The sequence below is a fragment of the Furipterus horrens genome, unplaced genomic scaffold (assembly GCF_987537825.1).
Source record: "Furipterus horrens unplaced genomic scaffold, mFurHor1.1.pri manual_scaffold_2, whole genome shotgun sequence".
In the NCBI taxonomy this organism is placed as follows: domain Eukaryota; kingdom Metazoa; phylum Chordata; class Mammalia; order Chiroptera; family Furipteridae; genus Furipterus; species Furipterus horrens.
This window is the reverse complement of record NW_028327172.1, coordinates 206942149-206961105: the sequence shown is the minus strand read 5'-3', so window position 1 is coordinate 206961105 and position 18957 is coordinate 206942149. Positions and strand designations below refer to the sequence as shown.

Here is an 18957-nt window from a genome sequence, read left to right as displayed (position 1 = left end):
TCTGCAGAAACTCAGTACATTTGTGTGAATTGCTGGTTGAAGATTTCATAATCTGGTATGTGAAAGGGACAAGGTGCCTTAGAATTGTAGAGGCAGTTTGGTATGGTAGAGAGAATTCAGAATGAAGGGGCAAAAGACAGGGTGTGAAGGTAAAGAAGGCAGAGATTTCATTATTTCATTGATTGTTTGACTTCAGGACAAATAATTACCACCTAGGTCAAGTCTTCAATATTTGTCTCTGCAAAATTTAGAGAAGGTGGGCTTAGTTGTTATCAAAGGTGTATGAACAGAGCTTTGGATGTATAACTTTCCTTCAGCACAAAATCCAAAGCGTGTCAGTGCGGGGCATTTTTGTTTGTGTTGGACTAACGCCATGCAAGGGCTCCGGACCTCGGCAACAGTATCTGTAACATATAAGCACCTCCATTTACCCATTTTTTTCTTTAAGACTCATCACTAGTATTATGAGTAAATAGTATTGTTCCCACCACAAATAAAGAAGATGAGGTTTAAGGACGTTTCCCAGGGTAAAATGACTCGTAAGTGTCAGAGTTTGGATTGGAACCCAGGGTTATGATGTGGCTCTCAATTCTCCACCTACGCACGGAAACCCACGCCCTCCCTAAATCTGCAGTACCTGGGACACACGAAAGAGGGCAGTTGCAAGGTGCTGCTGGAGATGGCCTCACTTCAACACACGGTCATTGGATGAAAGCACTCTGATCATCTGACTCACATTCTAATCACATAAAATGCTAATTAATTAGAAAAATCAGGTGATTAACTGCATGCTCCCATTCTGTTTTCAATAGATGTAATCTATCCAATAAATCAGTAGCACTTATTAATGATAATGCAAAGTATGTTCAGTAATAAGCTTTCCTTCCATTCGGGTTTTACGTGGAGTTCCAGAAGGAACCACGTAGGCATTATTAGCATTCCCTTCATGCACAGATACATAGTGCCCTATTCTGCTCCTGACAAGCAGTAAATTGCTCTATTGTGTATGGTATGTTAAAATGCGTTTAATCTACTATTAGTTCCATGAGAAAGATTATGGCCCACTCCACTTCCAATCACTATGGATAACATATGGGGAATCAGAGTCCTACAATAATTAAAGATCTCAAATTGTAACAATACATCACAAAGGGACTGACTAATCACAACCTTTCATTGGAGTTTGTTTACTTCAAATAATGTTTACTTATTTTCTCTTCTTCTTCCTTCTTCCTCTTCTTCCTCTTCTTTCTTCTTGCTCTTCTTCCTCTTCTTCCCCTTCTTCCTCTTCTTCTTCTTCTTCTTCTTCGCTTTCTTTTCTTTCTTTTTTTTAAATGAAGAGCTTTGTACTGGACCACATTTCTGGTAAGAAGATTCAACTCAGATTTTAATTGCAAAAGTTACACTATTTACTTCCTTGGTGATAAGGCTCTAAGTTACTTTTCGGAATATTTTCTGTTCTTCCTTTCTCTAGATATTTCTATAAGTATTTTTTATGATCTCTTTTTTGGGAGAAGAAAGTGTTATAGGGGGACCTGGCAAAAGAAGAGGGAACCCTGAGGCCATGCAAAAGAGCCAGCTTTCCTGGGAGTGGAGGAGTGGTCGGGAGGGGCCAGAGGTGGCGGGATTAAAACCACAGCCGCACTTGACAGACTTCCATGCCCCTGGTAAGGATAAACAAATTAGCACTGCGCGTGACACAGCAGGAGGAAGCTTGCACAGAGCATGTGTGGGCTGGCAAGGTCACAACACACGTGTACCGTGGAGGTTAACTTGGTGGCAGGAGGCGGGGCAGAGACGCGGCACAGGCTGATGAGCATGATGGTCGCTAACCTGGATTGGCTGGGTTTTGGGGCCCAGACCTTTAAAGAAAGGGCACGTGGACATGGGGAGATTCACCCCCTTTTCACCCAGTCAGGGGACTGTAGCGCTCGTAGGGCCCGGTAGATACCAGGCCCCTCTTGCCCCTATTTTCCCGTTGCCCTTGCTAGGTGCGTCCCCCGCTGGGTCGTGCGCCACCGGTGGCGGCCGTGGGACTTTGTGGCTCCACACTGCATGGGTCCGGACTGCGCCCCTTCTCTCACTCTGTGATCAGCGCACCGACGCGGGGTCCGGAGTGCTACCCTGCCTCGGGGGCGCGAGCAGCCTGGGCTGCTGGGGGCTCCGCGGACAGAGCCCCCTCTGCACGACTGGCAGCGTGGTCCGGCCGCAGCCGGGGCCCCAGGAGCATGCGCTCCAGGAGAGGGAGGCTGAAGCCGGAGACCCGTGGGGTAACGCATGGGGCCCCAGAAGGACGGATAAATAAGGAAGGAGTCGGGGTCTGGACACTGACTCCGGCTCTGGGGGTGGCTGGGTTCTTTCCGTGTTTTGTAGAACAGATTGGCCCGGAGCTGGGGAGCCCTCAGCGCCCCCAAGTTGGGCAACCCTTTAATAAAAACCCTTTTCCTTAGCCATCAATCTTTGTGTTACGCCCGTGCTCTCGGCAGGTGGCTGAACTTCACTTTGTTTGGCATAATGTTTAGAAAGTCAGTTGAACTAAGTAACTCGCCAACTGCTTAACGTTGAGTGGTATAACCAGGAACTATGCTGAGATTACCTAAACAAACAAACAAACAAACAAAAAGATTTAAGCTGAATACTTGGCTTCTGAGAAGTTAAGGGCTAAATAATTATGATGCCAAACAGCGGTAACTCCCTTAGCCTACATTTTTGAAAAATTGAATTTTCTCCTTTCCTCAGTGTAGTGGAATCTATAATGTGTATTATATTGGTCATATTATATATGTGTTTATGCAAGTTTCCTTCAGAATATTTGAAGATTAATAGATGACATATTAAAAATGAAAATAGGAATGAAGCTGTTCATTGATTTATCTACAGTGGTTGAAAATTCACATTGGGAAAAAATGGTTTGGCTTATTTCCATGTTGACCTGTTTCAATGTTTATAAAATAAGGCCCTAAGGCTGAAAGATTTGATAGGTAATATTTAGCTCACTCTAAATATTTGTTTTTGTTAAAAAAGGATCTTTGAACAATAGAAAGAAGCCTTCAAGTAGACAATGAGTTAATCTTCTGAAATAACATTATCTACTCTACTGAAATGGTCTTTTGATGTTCCTTGGTAGTTTTAAAGACACTTTTTTAATGCATTGTAGATAATATTATTTAAAGTTTTCTGCATGGTAAGTAGATGTTGCTATGACAGAATAGAACTGGACAGAGAGTCAAAACTATGTCCAAGTTAATTATTTCTTTCTTTCTTATTAATTTGGTACTTCCTACACTAGACTCTAACGTCTATGAGTAGAAGACAATTCTCTTTTACTGACTAATGTGTATGCAACACTAGCAATGTCTCTGACATATAGTTTAGTATTCAATAAAGGATTGGTGCTCTGTATTTGTTTGTGGAAAAGATTAACAACCAGGAAGAGCATAAGATGAGAAGTTTTGACTTAATCTTCTAAAATTCTAAAGGGGTTGGAATGTCACATATTAAGCATAGTTTGTATATTAGCATAATATGCCTAGATAAGGGAATTACGGATTTTATCTAATTTACCTTTAAACATTTCTTTGCATTTCCCTCAGGTTAAATTAATCAACACAAATTTAAGAAGATTTATAGTCTAACACAATCAACTCCAATGTAGTATTGGAAGATTTCGAAAGTTTTGGCAACTAACTTTATTTTAATGAAGATTTGAGTCTCTGCCAGGATCACAGAAGTAATTGCCAGTTAGGTTTATATTACTGAACCCATGTAAGTGGAAATTGTTAAAAAAATATATGACTTTATGGGGTAAATTCACTGCCAGCAGCTTGCAGTATGGGGCCCAGATTTGTTATTAGTTTTAACCATGAGACATCCAAAGTTTCATATCAGACTCTTTAAGGAATATGTACTGAAATTGAAAAATTATTTATTGGGGCCCCAGTGGCACATTTCTGTGAACCAATTAGTCGTTCCAAAAAGAATAAGAAGGAGTAATGCTGTTAAAATTGATCTGCACAGCAGTCTTACCATCACCCTGAGCTTGGGTTCACTGCTCTCAAGACTGGGTTCCATATACAACAAAGTAAACTAACAGACCCCCTTGGATGAAGCTGCTCTTGAACTTGTTATGTATTATTCATTTCTGATATACAGTGCTGAGGGAAGCAGGAAACCTCAAAGCTTTCAAAAGACAGAAACTTACTATTATTATTTTAAAAGTCTTGCTCCATTAAGGGATATATGAGTTTGAAGAATAAATTGCTACATTGGTCCCAGGCTAAAACAAATAGTCTTAAGAGAATTAGCTGGAGAAACTTAGGAATTCTTTACTACTGGATATTCTCTAGAAAAATTTAGTAGAAGGAATGTTTATTGATTTTTTGCAGAGTGCTAGTTGTTTTCCCAATCTAGTTTCTCCTTCTATCTACAAACACTGCTGTCCAGCTAGAGACTACATTTCTTAACTTCCCCTGGAGCTGACTGGTTCATGTGACTAATGAACCCTTAGAATGTCAGCAGAAGTGATGTACATACCTTTTGTGCTCTCTCTAAATTAAGACAAGTTGCCTGCTCCCGCTCTATGGCTCTTTCACCTTTGCTCTGGACATGGACATGAAAGTGACCTAGTTGACACAATGCAGATGGCGAAAGAAGCCCATCCAAAGGAGAGCATCCCCATAAATGTATTATATGGAACCTGGATCCCTAGATGTCCTATTGGAGCAGAACTGCCCCATCCGTCTGGACCAATCCTCCTGTGACTTGAAGAGAAAGAAAATGTGATCTTCCTTACAGGATTGTTGTGGAAAAAGGGATAGAAAATCTTGAAGACTTCAGAAATACTTTTGATGAATTGTACTTCACGCAAGTGTTGCTTTTATATAAGTTGTTTTTTAAAAATTACCTATATCTCTAGGTTGCATTGTATATTGGAAACATTACAAATTATCTTATCTATTTTGATTTTTACAAAATCCTGGTGATGAATTCATTTTGGGAAAGACTACATTAGTTTCTCCATGAAGTCAGAAGACAGAGTAAAATGAAACCAAAAAGAAGGACACTCTTTCCAAATTTGTCCTTAGGCAAGGGTGTGGGACAAAGACAAAGAGCTTCAGGACGGTACACAATTCATAAGAGCAGCATGGTGATGATGGTGCTAATGACGACAATGATAAAAAAGAATAATAGCTACATTTCAAGTGTTATTATGAGACAGGTAAATTCATTATTTTTGCAAAGTATCTGTGAGATGCCATTTTACCAGTTTTGCATATGAAGTAAGTAAAGCCCAGGGAGCTCCAGTATGTTGCCAAAGGGAAGACAGAACTGGAATCTAACACCATGGAGTCTTTATGGGACTTTGGCTACTTAGAAGAATAAAAGGAAAGAATTAAAGGGCTTTAATGTCTATTGACCACACTTTAAATAAAAGGGATTGTACAAAATATTTCTCATCAACCTATATACACAGGTAACAATATCCTGAATTTTCAAAAGAGAATTTAATGTCCAGGGAAGCTAAACTACCTGCCCAAGGTAGGAAATGGCAGTTGAGAAGTTTAACCCCAGGAGAACACTTGTCCCACATCTGTCTTTGGAAGCCAGAGGAAGTCATGTTTATCTGCTTAGATCTGCCGACAACCTTCTCAGAAAGCCCTGTGTCTTGGAAATCTGACTGAAAACTCTGCTAGGGCACAGGAAATAACATGTTAACTCTGTACTTTCAGTCTGATTCGAAAGTCCAGGAGTAATACTTTACACTTAAGGAAGATCTTTTATCTGAGTCTTCAAGAGTGGAACCAAACCAATTATTACCTGCCCCCCTTCTGATTGGAAAGGAAGATCTTAATCCCTAATTTGCTGACAGGGAGACAGAAATGGCCAGGGAAGAAGCAATTTGCTGAAGGTCATGCAATCAGTCTCTGAAAGCTTTAAGCATACCTCTGAGGAAAAAAGAGCAATTGCCTTGCCGGAGGACCTCATTTCTCTATCCCAACTACCATATCTCACTCTTTGCCACGCATGTGCTAAACTCTCCTTCTCTCCCTCTCCACCGTTACCGGGATTGTGTGCTTTTTGTGTAAATGTACTGTGTCAAAAATGTAGATCCCTATAATTTTATCCTCAGTGCCCATTGTCTATTCTTAAAGGTCTTAGTGTTACAAGTTCTCAAACACTTCGAGTGGGGTGGAGAGACCCCATCAAAGAACTCTGATCACCTGCTGTTTCCTTTGGCCATAGTATAAAAACTCTTACAGAAATCAAGCAAAAGTTTGGTGTGACTTCTGGTAAAATCTCCAAGGAGATATCTGAATGCAGGAACAGCCCTGGGGGTGGGGATTAACTGCACTGGAGATGTGACATCAGAATGATTTCGGCTGCTTCACCCCACAGGGGTTGCTGTCCCCTCACAAATACCACTGTGATGGACACCTGAGGGGGACTCCCAACACATCACAGCCTTGTTAGTCTGCTGGACTTGAGCGCTTGCATTAGCAAAGGTCATGGGCTGGGATGTCATCCCCATGATACAAGACTCCACTTTAGCAAACTAGAGATACTCTCCCTTGCTAGCTTGGAAGACATGAGTTGCCATTTATAAGACAGCCCGAGAGTGGGCCATAGGTGAGGGATTATGGTAAGCCTCTAGGAGCCGGGTGGCCCCAAGTTGGCAGTTAGCAAGAGCTGGGATCTTAGAAACACAACCGCAGGAAATGAGTTCTGCCAATAACCATGGACCCGGGATCCAGAAAGTAAGGCAGCCATCCAATAGCTTCACTGTGGCTTTGTGAGAGCTCTAGCAGAGAATCCAGCTAAGGCACTTCTGGACTCGTGACCCTCAAAACAGTAAGATAATAAATGTATGTGTTTTTAAGCCACTAATATGTAGTAATTTGTTATATATATTAGAAAGCTAATACAAACATCTTCCTTTTTAGGTAAAAAAGAGATTAACACTTAGCATTTTATTGAAAAAGGTTAATGATGAAGCAAACCAAAGTTTTGCTACCCTGAAGCTGTCTTTTTGGGATATTGATTTTTAGCTGTTTATTAAGAAATAAGACTCAGAAAGAACTTTTGACCCTCCTCCTTCCTGCCTAAGAAATTCAGATGGAAAGGCCTGCTCCAGGAAGGGAATTTTAGGGTGTTGCCGTGGTTCTATCTGAATGAAATATGGTAAATAGAAGGGCTTCAGCCAGGGACTTGTTAGCTAGCTAACCCCTGTGCCCCATTGCTTCTGTATTTCCCAGCAAGGATTTTCCTGCCATGTGTGTTCTGTTCTTCCTCAAATCGCCCATTCTCACTTCTGGAAATCTAAGGCTTTTTCTCCTTTGCCTAAAATATATACACCCAGTGTTGCCTCCCTCTCTTTGGAATATTTCACACTTATGTGAATTCTCCATGCACGTATATTAAAATTTGATTTTTCTCTTGTTAATCTGTCTCTGTTAATTTGAGTATTAACCCAACTAGAAGAACTCAGAAAGTGGGAGGGAAAGTATTAATTTTTAATCATTTTTAGCCCCACAGTACCAAACATTAAAGTGATGCCTTAAAATATACATTTGAATCTAATGGATACTTTAACCTAATGTCATTCAAAGTAGTGAAGGAAAAGGAAGTAGCGGAAGATTTGGGACAGAAAGGAGCCAGGTGTCCAAAGCATATAGGTCTAACTACAGGGGAGAGCAGACGTGGGTTCACAGTTGCTCATATGGAAAAGAATACAATAATCAATATATAATAATACAAGAATAAACTGTGTTTGTGTACACACAAGGGTAAAGATACATAGTCATATGAAAACTTAATGTCCCAGTAGACCATTCATGGTCACCTAAAACTGAACTAATGTTATGCTTGATTTTGAAAGGGAGCAGCAAAGGGACTTTATGAATCATGTATATAAATATCTGTATGACCTTCCATGTCAGTGGTTCTCAAATGTGACCATCTAGTAGCTATCTATTAAAATGATAATCACCCCAGATTTCACTGAATCAGAATCACTAGAGGTAAGACCTGTTACTCCCACTCCCTTCACCCTTCCCACACATAAACAACCCACCCACAAAAGAGCTTCATAAGGTTCCAACATAGCCAGTCTAACCATTGGTATTTGCCATTACAAGGCTTATCATTATTAGGTCCATTTTTGTGCACATGTGCGACAGAATCACCTTACACCTAGGATCTTATATACCCAGTTCAAAGGTTCTCAGCCTGAGCTCCAATTATGATTACCTGGGGAGCTTTATAAATCCTGTTGCTCAAGTTTCTTCTCAGACCAATTACATCAGAATCACCAAGCATGATACCTAACTAATTGTAATTTTTAAAGCTCCCTGGAGGACTGCAACATGAAATTAAGTTTGAGACTGCTAATGTGTAGATAATACCTTGTACTTTTCCACATCCTTTCTAATATCTAATAGCTCAAGACCCAGAACCATGCCTGGGAGGGTATGTAGGCCAACCATAAACGCCCCACTTTGATGGAACACAAAAGTGAGTTTGACTATTTGGGGCCACACTATCACAACTTCTTTTGGTTCAACTTCGTGTTTGTTGTCTTACTATGCCAAAAACAAAGGTTAAATAAAACAAACAAACCCACACCTGTGCAATGTAGATATCATTAATCAAATCTGTAGAGACCACGGATGCAGAGGGAGCTGCTTAAACAAGTAAAACGTGGGTCTGAGTTGGAGTAACAGCGAGGCTTATGATACCTGCACTGCACAGTGGTTCTCCCAGCGCGAGCCCCAGAACAGCATGTCAGCTTCACCTGAGAACTCACGAAAAGGGCAAATTCTGTGTCCCAGCCTCAGGCCTACTAAATCATACTCTTTTGGGCTCAGACCCAGAAGTCTTGTGTTTTAACAGGTCCAACAGATGATTCTGAGGTACACTGAAGGTTGGAAAAAAATGTATTATGTTCTCCATTTCTTATCAGCTGCCCACTTTTGGAGACTCTGTTCAGCATGTGGCAAAAGAAATAAAAATGTGGGTGGCGGGTGCCTCAGTGGGGAAGATCAAGTGAGGGGTTGAGAAATGCTCCCTCACTCTCTTCCCTTTTTCCCATACCCCATTGATATTAATAACTGTGTTGGAAATGAAGTGCTACCAGGGGTACAGCACTGGAAAAAGACAGGGGGCTCTGGTGATCTTCACTTGCAGGATGCCTTGCCATGTTAAGTCATTTCTGTGTGACGATTTTAAGATGTTGATGAAGAGTTTATCCTTTACATCAAAATATGGGGAGTTTTAAAAGGGTTCATTAAAAATGAATATCCTAATTGGTTCCAGGGAAAGGATTTTTTGAACGTAAGGGCTTGAGATAACCGGTGTTCAGGAAACCAAGGGCAGCTGATTTGCTTTCTCTGGTGCCAGGGTGGTCAGACTGCTGCCTCTCTGTAAAACATGAGTGCTGCTGACCTACGTTAGTGTTTTCTTGCTGAATTTTAGGGCAGTTTTTATTGAGTTGTACTTTGGACTGGGAGAAAATGCATAGACATTAAAATACCACTCTTGTTTTTGATTTCTCAGAGACATCAATTAACATTTTCTGAGCAAATTGCTAAGTCTTTTCTTTTAAAGAAGTATTTAAAATATGCTTGAGGCATATAAAGGTCTGATGGAAATTTATCTCATGATGCAGGGTGGGCAGGACAGAAAAAACAATGAAGAGAGAAGAGAAAAAATAGAGAAAAAGGAAAAAGGTAAGAGTAAAAGAAAGGAGACAGGAATTGATAAGACGAAAAGACAAAGAAAGGGAAAAAATGGAGAGAGCACCCTGGCAGGGGGACTTAGTTCGTTGGAGTGCCTTCTGTACGCCAAAAGATTGGGAGTTTAATTCCTGATCAGGGTACATGCCTAGGTTGCAGTTTTGAGACCCGGCAGGGGTGTGTAAGGAAGACAACTGATTGATGTCTCTCACATTGATATTTCTCCCTCTCTCTTTCTCCCTTCCTCTCTCTCTCAAAATCAAGAAACATATCCTCAGGTGAGAATTTTTAAAAAGGAAAGAAAAAGGGGGGGTTGGAGAAAGGAGGAGAGAGAAGAGATCAGAAGGGTAGGGAAGGTCGAAAGAAAAGTTGGGGAAAGAGGGTGAAGAAAAGAAAACAGAACAAGTAGGCAAAAGAAAAAAATGAAATAAATTAATGAATGCAGACTTTGGAGCCTGGGCGATATTTTGCGAAGCACAACTTGGGTAAGGCATGCTGCAGGGATGCCGGCCCTTGAGTTCGATGATGGCAGTAAGCATGATTCCAATTTGCACCAAAATGGAGCGAAAGGCATGGAGGTCCCCCATGGAGAGATCAGCAGTGATGGAAATGGAGAAAAAGTGTAGATCAGCTGTCCAGGACTGCAGGGATACTGGGAGGCTGGATGAAGTTCTTTTGTCAACAAGCATTTTGTGTCTGATGCACAATCCAATGTTAAAAAGAAATACATTGGTTTTTTACAAGATCTTTGAATTGGAGCGAAGACGTTGAGATGTTCACAAGAATGCAGTTGAAGTTCTATTCTGTTACATTATCCTTTCTTTAGCCGTTTCTTTGGGCCAAGGCTTGGTCTTTCTCACCTTCTCTCCTTTCCCGTCCTTGCCATTCGGGGGTTTGCTGCTGCCAGGGATCAGTGCAGCTCATTCACTGTAAGTCTCGATCACTCTGAAGTCTGCAAACTGGCCCCTTCCTCTTTATGCATGGTTATTTGTATATGTCATCTAGATAGATGCATTACACATCGAAACCCCTATTATTTTTTTAAAGATTTTATTTATTTAGTTTTAGAGATATGGGAATGGAAGGAGAAAGAGAGGGAGAGAAACATGAACGTGTAGTTGCCTCTCACACACCCCCAACTGGGTTCCTAGCCCACAATCAAGGCATGTGCCTTGAATGGGAATTGAACCAGTGACCTTTCAGTTTGCATGCTGGTACTAAATCCAATGAGTTACACCAGCCAGGGCTCAAGAATCTTTTTTATGAGAGTCTCGTGTCTATGTAGTAAACACCCATCTCCATTATATCTCCCTCTTCCCCACTTGGTGTACCCCCACAAAGGCCTGGATGATAGCAGAGAACCAGGTTTTGGAGGAGTAATGAGGGGAGAAAAATTTAGAAAGCCCAGACAAGGTGAGTGGTGAGGAGCAGAAATGGGATAGAGAGAAACCCAATGGAGACAGATGGTGGAAGGTTGTGTTCAGTATGCATGATGGAACCCTACAAATATACTCTGAAAACTCAACTAGATTTGCCAATTCTCTGAGTAAATTCTTTATGGATAGCAAAGCAGGGGCAGAGTTTCTCATCTGGACTGCATGAGGTTAGACAGAGGTACTATTTGAAGTGGTCAGAGCTGAAGAGGCTGGAATTAGCAGAAACCTTGGGACACTATAGACTTCTATGGGCTATGGACATTGAGCCTCTTTGAGAGTGGGTTTGGGGAGGAATCAAAACAATTGAATTGGGATCTCAAGGAGCCCCTGTAGCCACTGTGGCTTCCAGGTGTGTAAGAACACAGTACATCTTGGACTGTGCATGCCATTTGATACACAACCACCACCGTTGGTATCATACTTTTAAAGATGAATTGCTTTCAAATAGTTTCATGACAGCAAGTCTTCTCTCTTTATGGTCAGGCCATACTCCCTTTGAAGAGAGAAGCATATCTTCTCTAGCTTTTGAATAACCTGCAATATCTAGCTTAAAATTGAGCACATACCAAAGATTCCAGAAGAGTATATGTCTGTGTCTGATCGATTGCCTGGACCACTCACTGTCTCCCACCCTCAGCCTCTGGTGTGCCTGGACTATCATTGTTTTTGAAGATGACTCACTGAGGAAAGAGTACAGAGTCACACCTGGATCACAGACTTCTGGATTCAGAGGCTACCTACAGACATCGGTGGTCTAGAGTCATTGCGGTATGGTCTTTTAGAGGCTATTGAACTTATCTTGACATTTCTTCAGTGTTAGGAATGGACTTCCTTGATGGGCCCCACTTTATAGTCAAGTTTCAAGTCAAGCTTCAGACTATAGTTTAAAAATGAAGAGACAATTGGGGCTTATCAAAATGATATCATTATAGCTGAAAAAGAAAAAAAAAGTCCCAACTAAGAATTGAATTGAATAAACCTTTTTCTTTTACTCACCCTGTTCAGTGTGTACCTACAATGTGTGAGCGTTGGTGAGCACTGGTGAGTCAAAGCCCACATGGTCGTGGACAATAGTCACATCTAGAAAAGCTGGTGTGAAGTGCACACCCAACGGGGCCCTTACAGACTGTATATGTTCCCCTTTCCCTCCCACTTCTCAATGCTCCTCTGAGAATGAGGCGAAGGTCAAGTCAAAAAGAAAGTTCTTACATTCTTAAATCCTCTGTAAAGAATCTGGAGCTCTTTCTTGGTGAATTTGCTCTGGGCCTCCAGAAGCTCGAGAGCCTCTGGCCGATGCCGGACGGTGGCCATCTCCAGCTCATCTTCCACGCTGTCTGCAGAGGAAAAGCAAGCAGAGTCTTAGGAGCAGTCATGGCGCGCTGACGCTTTTCCACAGGCAAGCAAAGAGAAATGTTCATTAGATGCCTATTATTTTTCCAGAGGAGTGGATCTCACACTGCCAATCTATATTTATACTTCCCAGAGTCTACAGTATTGAGCCAGGCTAGTTCTACATAATAATCTTAATATTTTCTAGTCATTAGACATTGTAACACTGACATTATGCAGTACAGTGTGAAAAATGAAAGAAAATCATGGAAAACTTAAAACCTGGGATTTGTGTATACATACCAACTACTAATTATAAAAAAAGAATTTTAGTTTAAGAGCAACCAACATCACCCTTGTATCATGCATCTATGAAACAGGACTTCATTTATACTGAACGAGGATTCTTTTGAAATCAAGTATTTCACCAGGGGCTGCAATTAAGTAGTCAGATCAGGTGAGTAAAATCAGCTGCCAGTTTGATTGGCATAAACTCAGTCTTCTTGGGTGCACACTGGAGGGACCAAGGCCTTGGGGAACTTCTGGCCAGATCCTGTTTTGCAGCCAAGAAAATCCACAGCTACAGGTAAATTACAAAACATTTCACTTTGCTTGGTGAATTATATTTATACTATAATTTCTCGAAGATGCTCTATGCAAAATAATTTTCAGTCCATATGAATTTGGGAACTGCAAATGTTAATATAGTTTGGGAGCAAAACACATGAATATGAAGTTCTGAGAGACCTTGCAATGAAGAATTTTGTTTTGCTTTGTTTAATCCAATTAATCCCGATGGGTATTTCTTCATAAGACCCTCCCTCCTCATAAGTAACATCTGCATATTTGTTCTAGGGTCATGTAGAACATACATGGGGAGGTCTTGGGATATATCAGGATCTGGGTCGTTGGGTTTCAAAGTCTAGCTTCTTTGCAGTGGGTCCCATGGGAGGCCTAAGGAATTTTTCCTGCCATAGATGAGTCCAAACCTCAGCTAAGGGGATTGTCAGGGGCAGAAGCATCCAGGGCCAGTACCGAGGCCAGAGCTTCCTTCCATTCCATTCCTTCCTCTTGGGTATAGACTCCCAACTCAGAGGGACAAGGCTCAGGAGAACAGCTTCTTCTAATCAACTCTGGACCCAGGACCGCCAGAACTCCCAAGTCCACGTTTCATGTGTCAGTTGGAAATGTAGTCACTTTTGATTATGAAAGTCTCATCAGTTTTCATATTTGATAATGCTTCCTCTCACTAGATCTGTCCCTACGCAGTTCTGCCCTGTCTCACTGAGGCCAGTGAGGAGCCAGAGCTCTTCGCAGGGAAAAAAGGTCCAGGGAAGTCTAATCTCAGCATGTCCTCCTCATCACTGTCCTCAAGGAGTTTACAAAAGACTAATAACGATGAGGAAACAGATACTTGTGCATGTCAAAATGAGGAAGAAGAGGTAAAAGCAAATATTTCTTCCTGTACTTTTTGTATCAAATTAATTTATTTTGCAACAGTGATCTGGAAGAACTGCAGAACAGTGATTGATGGGTAAGAATAACAAAGGGACATGAAAAGAGGGAAAGACCAAGAATAAACTCTGAGGTGACAAGGAAAAAATTGATGAGCATTTTTTGTGTGTGCATCTAAGGGATGGGAAAAGACAGAAAGCAGCCAGCAAAAAGCAGCAAGGCTTTCACAACTTGACCTCAGGCTGAGCTTTATGAGGAAAATAAAAAAAGCCAAAACAGAGCTCCTTGCATTTCCTCTTTTGTTCATGGAGCAAATAAGGTGATTCTACGCAATGAGTGCTGAACACAAATGAAGGAGGATGGTCCTCCCTCCAACTGCTGTTCATCCATTGGGCTGTCTGGTAGCTATTGCAGTTGCCAATGCAGAAGTGAGTGCCACTGAACAGTTCTAATGTAAACAGACAATAACAAATAGACTCTGATTTCCTGACAAATGTCCTGATGTAACCTGTTTTTGAATCATTTGCAGTATAATTTCCTCAGCTTAAAATATTCCTCTTCCCTTATTCCACCTGGTGAAATGCATGTATCTTTTATGATCCCATTCAAACATTACTGTCTCCTCTCTGAAATTTCCCTGAATTGCTCCACCATGTGGCCCGATGGCTCCCCGGTCAGAGTTCTTACACCCTACCTCCCTCTCATATAGCATGTATAGCAGCATGCTGTGATTTCTTCGTGTCTGTCCTCTACATTGTGAGTTCCCTGGAGATAGGAGTAATGTCTTACAGATCCGAATATTCTTTGGGCTTGGCATGGAATCTGACATCCCACTGTGGCTGAAGAATTATTTGGTAAATGAATGAATGCAGGAGTCAATGAACAAATGGTGTTGCTGCTACTTTCTGCGACCCTTAGCTGCCCTCTGGAAAGTATTTCCCAAATTGAGGTCCGTGGACCACTGGTGGACATTAAATGTCTTCTTTGGAATCACTGTGTTGACTCTGCCTTATTCTGAGAAACTCAGCATAGGCAAAAGTAGAGGAAATTTTAATCAGATTTTCTGAGCAGTCTTTCAATCATAGCATGGCCTCCTCTAGACCGAGTGATCCTTCCACTGGAAAGAAACAAAACAGCATATTAACCTCTTGGCCTTTGTAACCACACAGCAGTCTGAATCACATGCGCAACACAGCTTCTTCCCTAGCTGTCCAGACTTGCAGACGCTGAGACCAAGACAACGGGCCCGGGGCTGAAGGGTCAGTGAAATTGAGTTAAGTGCCTGTGATAAGCTGAGCAGCACAAGCAATATTCTAAGCACCACATGCAATATTCAAAACACCACACTTGGAGTGCCTGCTTGCAAGCTCTCTTGTTTTCCCATCTGACAGGTACCTTTACTTCTTAATGACTCCTACCTGCCAAGGGCTGTTTCTATTTCCAAGAGGCTGACAGGCTCTAAAACCACACCTGAAATCATCAGCAATCACTAGCTTATGATCAATTTAAAAAATGACACCACATAACTCAATCAAAACTCTGATTCCTGGAGGCAAACTCTGTGAAGAGCATAGCGTGAGTCTGTGTGAAATATGTGATGGGACTGAGCCACCACTGAAGAGCATGCATTTGGGGGGATTTTAAATATGATGCTTAACATTTACTGAGCTGCTATTATATGTCAGGAGATGGGCTCTACTGACATTATTCTAGTCCTTGCAATAACTTCAAGATGGGATGTAATTGTCCATTTTTTACATATGTAGGTAGTGAGTCTCATAGAGATTAAAAAAAAAAAAAAAAAATGAGTGCCCAGATATCACATAGGAGAAAAAAAGAGACACAATTTAGATCCAAATCATTAATGATAAAGCTTATGTTCTTTCTACTTGGCCACATGATCCCTCAACAATGACAAAAGTAATGACAAACTCTCTCCTCTCCTGCACTGTCAAATATCTCAGAAAAGTTGACTCTCTCCACTGAGTTCATGTCCTACCTCCCATTCCCTCCTTGGTCTACTGCTATGGGTTGAATTGTGCCCCCGGATAATTATATGTTGGAGTTCTAACCCCCAATATGACTATATCTGAAGATGTGATTTGATCCCTGGATTTTTGACACCAAAAATCATGAGTTTAGTCTACATGCTATCTGAGAGATAATAAGTTATATATGAGAATTTTGGTCTAAAATCCTAGGGGATAAAAGATTTAAAACCACAAACCAGGTATCCGCTGAATCCCCAGTGCCTCAGGGGAAACATGCCTGGCTGCCTTGTGCAGATTCTGGAATGGTGGCCCATGATGCGCTGATTGGAAAAGAGTAGAATAAAGTGTGGAAGAGAAGATATCTCAGAAATGGAAAGAACTCGCAGGGTTGTTTGAGTTTCCTCATTTTATCACTGAGAAATTTAAGTTTTGAGAGGCTGAGGGGTTTGTCTGGGATGAAAATGAGAGCCATGTGGGACTCCGGCCTCCTAAATTGCCTTCAGGCCTCTGTTAACTCACATCTTGCTGAGTTGCTAATTCCAGTGCTGCCTTCGCATCCTGAGACAAGCTGAATACAAACAGTATTTTAATTCATGTATCTGCTAACAGACTTAATTTTAATCAGACAATAAATTTGAAAACCCAGACACCCTTGAGCTTCCTGGCTGTCTCTCTGTGTTCTTTGTTTCTTAGAATTCAGTCCCAGAAAAGCCAAGACTTTTCTATGCCCACATCAATGGTACCCTTAGGTCATGACACAGTTGGGCTAGAAACTGGAATTCATATCACTTGGGAACAACAGAATGAGTTTTAAAAATAGTCATCTTTCTCCCCTTTCTTACAACTTCTATTAAAGTACAGGAGAAGCTTATTACAGCCCAACTCATAATTAGCCATGCTCTCCACAACATAACTGCAGAACATCCTGCTTTATAAACAAACATGAGCGTGAGGCCTGTGGTCCTAATACATGTGTTTGGAAACAAGGCCTGTAATGCTGAAACAAAGCCATTTTATGAAAATAATGTCACTTATTTTTAAGAAGGTGGTTCAGTACGCAGGTCAGGCACACAGAGTCGAGTCCTTGCCAGATTGTATCATAACATTGTGAGGGCCTCACCTCTGAGTCTTCTCTTTGGATCTGCCAGGCGGATGCTGATAATCTGGGACCAGGTGGAGGAGCAGGGAGCAGGGAGCAGGGGGAGGGTGGGAACAGGAAGGCCCACCAGAGGAGATGGCAAACTGCCCGGGGCCACAGTGAGGCAGCAATGCCTGGGTAACCGAGCTTGTGCCTGTAACGCGCAGCCCTGGTGCAGATACTCCCACTTCTGGTGGCACATTCCTAGCCCCAGGAAATATTGCACTGAGCATGCGTGAGGCTAGTAAGCTAATTGGATGGTGGGGGAAGCACTCCTACCCCCCTTTGGGTACCTCATTGAAAGTGGGACCAGGTGAAGGCAGACACATGTGCCATTGAGGTCAGAATGGCAGTACGGGGAAGTGCTGGACCCAAGAGGCCTGCCAGTCTAGCCTGGGGAAGAGAAGGGACTGGTCAGGGGTGGACCCTCCCAGAGCTGCACAGAAGTTTGAGAAGTAAATAGGTCATTCTGAGAAAGCACCTGGTCTGACCCACACCTCAAACTAATAAAAACCCAGGGAAACAAAGAAAACTCTCTCTGGCTTGGGACTGCTGCTCAGGATCCATCCGCACGCAGACGGTAGACTGGCCACGTGATGATAGTGGCAAAGCCCATGGCCTCCAGGAGAAAGTCCCCCTCTTGCTGACCTAGTGGAGCATTTGCCGGTGCCTTCTCTGGCTCCACTGCCCAGGAGCATGGGACCTTGCTACTGGAAGCTGCATGGCCATGGTGGCACTGGAAGGAGCCTGGAGACAGACAAAAGCTGGGAACAAGCTAAGATTCTAGGATGATCACTTAGCCACCTCATGCTCCAAAGGACGGTACTTAAAAATGGAGCAGGAATTCTGGGTACTGCCTTTGGTTTGGGTCTTGCTGGGGGTGGCTGGGTTTTGTCTGCAGTCTGAGGGAGAAATGAGTCCAGTGAACCCAAAGACAGGGAGTCCCAGATCCTCTCAGATTATTAAGCATTTAAATAAACACCCCCTTCCCTTCTCACCAGCCTCTGCCTCTAGAGTTTGCCTTTTGATGGTGGCGGGCACCCGACCCCACTTTGGTTCAGGAGCAAGACTGCTGGCCCCACTGGTCCAACAGCAGCCAGTCTGGCCCTAAAAGTGGTCACCAAAGAAGTGAAATAAATACGTAAGTATCTGAAGCATCCCCTACAGAGTATCTACAAAGAGATTCATTTCTCAATACAACATGATCCTTCTTTAAAAAAAAAGTATCCACTTTTGATTATAAAATGATCATAGATAATATAACTTTAAAATTCTATTTGAGCTGAAATTGATTTGTCTAAGCCTGAAATTTTTGACCTTTTTCATCTCATGGCACACATAAACTAATTACTAAAATTCTGCAGCGCACAAAAAACATTTTTTTTTATATTGTTTTGCTGATCTGACAACAAAATAGGTATAATTTTGATCCATTCACACCAGATGACTATTGTGTTGACTTTTGTAATTTTCTTTTATTTGACAATCTAAGGGAAAAGAAGTCAGTGACCTTGACTAAATAGTCAGGTATTGCATGTTGTAAAAATTCCTGCAGCTCACCGGTGTGCCTCTTGTGGGACACTGGTTTACTCAAAATTGCAGGTCTAAGCCAAAGATCCAGCTGGACTGACTTACATTGATTTATCTCATTTATAAAAATATGCCCTGAGTCTTTACTCCTAATGTTTACCATTTATTAAATTTATTTAATAGTGACTTTATCAGAATGACAATAACATCATGATGAGAATGATAACCATCTAATGACATGTTACATATGATTATTTAGAAGCTGGGTCCAGTGGCCAGTATAGGAGGAGATTTTGACTTAATTTACTCCAGATTTTAGCTTTACACTAAACAATGCTGTAGGATTC

The 18957-nt window shown here is 41.8% G+C and overlaps 1 protein-coding gene across 2 annotated transcripts in view; it reads right to left on the bottom strand.

Annotated features, from left to right (window-relative positions):
• KCNIP4 (potassium voltage-gated channel interacting protein 4) overlaps nt 1-18957 on the bottom strand; it is a 391027-nt gene that overhangs the window by 64992 nt on the left and 307078 nt on the right. For both annotated transcript variants that reach the window (XM_090267023.1, XM_090267022.1), the window contains exon 2: nt 12377-12501. In XM_090267023.1, the coding sequence (XP_090123149.1) occupies nt 12377-12501 (125 nt within the window). The remainder of the gene's footprint in view (nt 1-12376; nt 12502-18957) is intronic.